A 5,824-nucleotide genomic window follows, 5' to 3' on the forward strand; every position below is an offset into this window, starting at 1 on the left:
GAGGAGGCCCGAGGGTGGGGCCCACCTTGCGGGTGGGCGTGGACTACAAGTGTTTCAGTGCTGCGCGGGGGCGCAGGGGGATTACCCAATAGCGATAGCCTTAGAGGGCTGCGCCATTTACTCATAGAAGCTGGGGTTACAGTAGGTAACCTCAGTTTTCTTTCCCTTCTGTGTTTCTCTCTTCTCCCTGTCTTCTGCACAGCTAATCAGCAGCTGATCGGAATCTGCCTGTGCACCTGAATCTGATGGCTGATTGGATCCTCTCACCCTCAGCTGGCCTATCAGCCGCCAGGGCCGACCATAAAGGAGGCACCCAGGAAGTCTTCTCTATCTCTCACTCTGGGCCTGTTGCTGATGAAGGAGCCTGCAGTGTTTAGCAACTCATTATCTTTGTATTGTCTAACCTTTTTGAAAGTGTGTGTGTTGAGAGGTGGAGGAGTTAGGTAAGTCTGGGGTACCCTGTACATTTCTCACCACGTAGCTAACTAATGTTCAGACACACTAGGTTAGCGGATTGTTGCCACCCCTGTATATTGTTTTGTCAAATTCTTTGTAGTTTAGTTAGTGAGGGTTTTTTTGTTTGAGTTTTGGTTTCAAAGGATAGATGTAGAGATAGGCCTGGTTTTGTTATGCTTGTTTCTTTTTTTTGGCACAATCCTTTGACTCCTCCTCCTCCTCCTCACCAACCGAGTGTTTCAAGTATATGTCTGTTCGATTCTGGGTTTACACAAAATAAACCTTTTGTCAACTGTTACACTGACTCCCTCATTTTTATTGGTTGTATGATATTGTCTCCAGGTCCCCTAGACCTTAGTGGGGACGTAACATTTACAATAGCCTCAGTTTTCAGAACGGCAACATCTCTTATATTGCAAAGAGAATGAAACGGGTTTAATATCAATCAGAATCCCATTGTCAGTGATTTGAACTTCCCTCTGTCCTTTTCAATGGAGATTGGAGCCAGATTCTTCTCAACATTTCCATGACTTGATTCAAAGTTTAAAACCTAAAGTTTAAGTTGAACTTTGAAATCTAAATATGGTGCAATCTACATGCTTTTAATGGCATTTTGAAGGACAGGAAGTGAAAATTCATTTGAATGACTACATGTGAAAATAGCAATTTGATAAAACCCTGTACACCTCTTCCTGTTCCACATGCATTTCGTTCAAATAAAGAAAAACAATATAGCTACATCTTGACACTACAACACTAACAAAGCAACAACCAAAAGTCCACAAGAAAGAGAATATAAGCTTAGAAAACATTTGTTTATGTATTCTCTAATCAGAAATGGTAAGATATTAAGTGTATTGAATAACTGTACTCACTTCCTGAAGTAATGTGCTTTCCGCAAACACAAATCCATGAGTTATTTCAAGTTCTTACCTGAGAAGGCATGACAGCTTAGCATAAGGCTAACATGCTGAAGATGTTCACCCTCATCTTAATACAGACTGGAATGATTCAGTTCACAAAATAACTCCCTACTATCCTGAAAAAATAAGTTTACATGTTGTAATTGGAGAGTTGTACATGATAAGCAGGGGTATGCTTAATTCACTCGCAGTATTAGTTTAACTTAACATACCAGGAAGAATATCAATTGGTGAAACCTTTTAAATGAGATTCTTCAACTAATATTATTACAACTGTGGGTTAGTCAATAATACATGTTTCTGTGTTTGGAAAAGATAGTGGTTAGTAAAATTGACACTACATATTGGGACGGAGAGAGCAGCTGTGGATTATTGTTATTGATCAATGCATCTGTTTCTTAGGGTCAAAAACACTCACAACTTAAAATGAAAGCGTTTAGTTAATTTAATAAAAGAGCACATGTTCAATGTGAAAAGTGACAGTAGATATAGATTAGTTGCAATTTGGTGCTATATATATATATATATATTAGGGAGGTCAAACGATTACAAATTAAATATCCAAAAGGGTGGATGGAGGGGGTCCGGAGGACGGGTCCGGGACGACAACCCAGAGGCAAAGCACAGTCCATGATGGGTGTCTCGGGCGGACGGCCCGGGGGCAAGGCAGAGTGCATGGTGGAGTCCTCGGCTGGGGAACTCAGGAGGCCGGGCACAAGGACGGGCAGGAGCTGGTGGAACCCCTGGCGGGTCAGGCGTAGACGAGACCCTGGACGGAGCAAGGGCTGGTGTCGATGGGACCCGAAACAGGACAGGACACGGTGCTGGCAGGAAACTCGGCGGAGAAGGTGTCGGCGTCTTCCAGAAGTAAACACAGGAGTGTAATCAGTTAGAATTACTCATACTTACTTATTACTTACGTCCTGCTGCCTTTGAAAGGAGCACCTGCCTGCTTTCAGAGGCTGAAAACCAACCACCTTTCGTCCTGACGGCTCATTAGCAGAGGCCTCGCTCCAAAAGAGACCTCCGGGGTTAGAGCGCCACGTTTCCTGCAACACGGCCCAGGCGCCACGCTTTAAATGAGGCCTGAACCCAAAGCGAAGCTGCATGGAGCCAACAATGTGTTTCCACTTTTATATATTTTCATAAGTGATCTATTTGGCCATCAAAGTTAATGTTTCATGGCCAAATAAGAAACATGCGTGCACTAAAAATACATTCCCTTGACACTTATTAGAAGATAAAAAGCCCCAGAATGCACTGTCTGAACACTTTGTGGTGAAACGAGTACAGAACATATTCTTAAGAGTGAAACGAGTTACAGCTCAAATGCAGTGACTTTGGTGAAACTGGAAGAGTAGGACAAATAGTGAAGAAGCTTAATATCTAAAAGAAAAGGTTTAAAAAAGGTATAAACAACTCCAGTGAATGTGTTTTAAAGCAACCCTCCTGTGATATATATGCTCACAGAGACGTTTGAGTGAGGGAGGGGTCAGACTGAGTGAGGATGAACACTGAGCTCTAGTCTCAGATCACTTCCACATGTTCTCCATCAGCTTCGTACGGCACCTTGGACATCACACAAGAACAACAATCCTGTTTTAGTTTGTACTTTATTCATTATCCAAACATTTCCTTTGATCACACATCCCATCAGTAAAGTCTGTTCAATGACTATTGATCACTTTCCCTTCATCCACACCATGTGTTTCATCTCAGCTGTTTCAAACAGAATGACACATGATGTACTTATTGATTATGATCATGATAATGTATGTTCTGTAAAACATCAGAGTACTCAATTTCTATTTGGATAACAACAACAAACAACAACAACAAATAACTAATATTATACCATTGATTTCCCAAGCAAAGACTCTAAGCTATGTACAGGAGACTAATACATGATGTACTTATTGATTATGATCATGACAGGAAGTAATATAATTTTAAATCAACATGTTGTGATGAAATAATTGTTATAACCATCTGGGTTTAATCTGTCAAAGTAAGACATGTGATTCTAAATGTCTCTGGAGACTCGTGCATTACAAGAGAAACAACAACATGAATCAAAAGAAACATCCAGCAAATCTTTAGAGCAAAGTTTACAGGTGAGCAAGGATCCTCCTGAGCAGTGACAGCCTCCATGGCTACACAGACACAGGAAGGAGCCGGAAGAAAGTCCAACATCTACAGAACAACTCATGAGAAGATGTTCAAGCCCCGCCCATCATGTTTGATTGACAGCTGATCTCTGCACAGTGAAGACATGAACAATCAGCTCTGATGGACACACGGTGAGTTTAAGAAGTAGAAGAGTTCCTCCAAGGACTTCAGGCTATTTGAGTTTACTAAACTCAGCTGTGTCTCCATAACAACCATTAAGATAAAGTCCAGCATGTAGCGGCTGAGTGAATGTGGTCTGCACTCTGTGGAGGAGAGTCATGGTTTCAGAGACGCTGTAGAAGGACAGAACGCCTGCTCTGTGATCCAGGTACACTCCTACTCTGGAGGACAGAGGACCTGAGACGGGAGTGAGGATACTGTTGTAATAAAATGTAAAACTGTTTTGGTACAATATAACGCCCAAGATTTGTCATTGTTTCCAAATTCACTTTCCCCCCCTGCTCTGCTGATATTCTTGTATGCGACTGCTACAAACACTCTTCCTCTCCGCTCCACCTCCCAGTAACAACGTCCAGTCAGACTCTCTCTACTCAGGACCTGAGGCCATGCAGTGAATCTGTCTGGGTGACGAGAATAAGACTGATGTTGTTCCATGTGTGTTGCTTTTCTGCCCCCCTCAGATAATACCAGCAGTGTGTGTGCTGTGTTTGGATCCAGAGTGATCTCCTGTGAATATGTTAAGAACCCAGCTCTGGTGGTGGGCTCTGCTGCTGACGGTAAAACCTCCACTTCAGTCGGTGAGACGTTTGTCCATTCCTCTCTCAGGACGTCCTGTAGTTTGTCTCTGACTGCTGACAGGGCCGCCGTCACGTCCTCAAAGTATCTCAGAGGACGGATGTTGATGCTGGAGGAGTGTGTAGCTTCACTGAGGGCTGGCAGTGAGGAGGGGTAGCTGAGCAGAAACTGGTTGTGATCCTCTGTGTGAGACAGCAGCTTCAGCTCAGCGTCTCTCCTCTTCAGCTCAGAGATCTCCTGCTCCAGCTTCTCCTGGAGCTCTCTGACTCCACTCACTTCTCTCTCCTGCTGGGATCTGAGCTGCTGCTTCACATCAGAGCTTCTTTTCTCCATGAGACGGATCAGCTCAGTGAACATCTTCTCACTGTCCTCCACTGCTTTCTCAGCAGAGCCATTGAGGGCCTCCACCTCCTGCTGAAGCAGCTTCACCTCCTTCTCTCCGTCCTGGATTCTCTGCTGGATGTTTAGTCGACTCCCCTCCAGCTCTCTCTGCCTCTCAGTCCTCTCTGCTGCAGCTGACACCGTGTCGTGGCCTTTGTGTTCGTCCACAGAGCAGAGAGAACAGATACTCTGCTGATCAGTGCGGCAGAACATCTTCATCACCTCGTCGTGACGAGAGCAGATGTTCTCCTGGAGCTTCTTGGAGGGCTCCACCAGCTTGTGTTTCTTTAATGGAGCTACGTCATAATGAGGCTGGAGGTGTTTGTCACAGTAAGAGGCCACACACTGCAGACAGGACTTACAGGCTCTCAGCTTCCTCCCAGTGCAGACATCACAGGCCACATCTCCAGCTCCAGCATAGCAGAGATCAGCAGGAGCAGGTGGGGGTCCAGTCTTCTTCAGCTCCTCCACTAAAGCTGCTAACATGGTGTTCTTCAGCAGGACAGGCCTCGGTGTGAAGCTCTGCCTGCACTGAGGGCAGCTGTGGATCTTCTTCTCGTCCTCTCCGTCCCAGAAGCTTTCAATACACTTCATGCAGTAGCTGTGTCCACAGGAAGTGCTCACCGGATCCTTCAGTAGATCCAGACAGATCGGACAAGATAAGATTTCCCGCTCCAGCTGAACTCCTTTCTGCGCCATTTCACCTCTCAGTAGAGCGAGCGTATGAGTTTCACTTCCTGAGAACTGAAACTATGAGCAGTGATCTGAACAACATGTGTGGGCGGTGAATTTGGCCTATCAGCTCTTGTACTTTACGTTTTGGTTACACCCATCCTCCTCTGTGTGGATCTAAAGGGGAGGAACCAGGACATACAGAGTGGAGCTGGCCGTGTCTGAGAGCAGGAAGAAGAGGGAGGGCTCATCAATCTCTGACTCATTCCAGGAGGAGGAGCAGACACTCTGAACTGTTTCCTCATTCACAAACGGAGCCTCGCTTACAACCTGCTCTTCATTTGAAAACATTCTTCAGCTGAAAAATATCTCCTGTCGCCTCAGACTTTTGTAGCAGACAGCTCCGAACTACTAGTAAAGGTAGCACGTCACAGTTTCAGTTGCTAACAAACACACATCTCACATAA

General features: G+C 44.9%; 2 protein-coding genes across 2 annotated transcripts; both read right to left on the reverse strand.

Moving 5' to 3' along the window:
* Positions 1-2,130: 2,130 nt before the first annotated feature.
* Positions 2,131-5,384, reverse strand: LOC104961130 (E3 ubiquitin/ISG15 ligase TRIM25-like). Its single transcript, XM_010789353.1, has 3 exons — positions 4,285-5,384; positions 3,735-3,889; positions 2,131-2,237 (listed from the first exon to the last, which is right to left on the reverse strand). The coding sequence occupies exons 1-3, from the start codon at positions 5,382-5,384 to the stop codon at positions 2,131-2,133; spliced, it is 1,362 nt and encodes a 453-aa protein (XP_010787655.1).
* LOC104961127 (tripartite motif-containing protein 16-like) lies at positions 3,155-5,392 on the reverse strand. Its single transcript, XM_010789352.1, is given in 2 exon segments — positions 3,155-3,962; positions 3,965-5,392. Coding segments are annotated over 2 exon segments (1,662 nt in total). The 5' UTR covers positions 5,385-5,392; the 3' UTR covers positions 3,155-3,720.
* Between the last annotated feature and the right edge of the window lie 432 nt (positions 5,393-5,824).

Source organism: Notothenia coriiceps, unplaced genomic scaffold (genome assembly GCF_000735185.1).
Source record: "Notothenia coriiceps isolate Sejong01 unplaced genomic scaffold, NC01 NC01_scaffold00032807, whole genome shotgun sequence".
Lineage (NCBI taxonomy): Eukaryota > Metazoa > Chordata > Actinopteri > Perciformes > Nototheniidae > Notothenia > Notothenia coriiceps.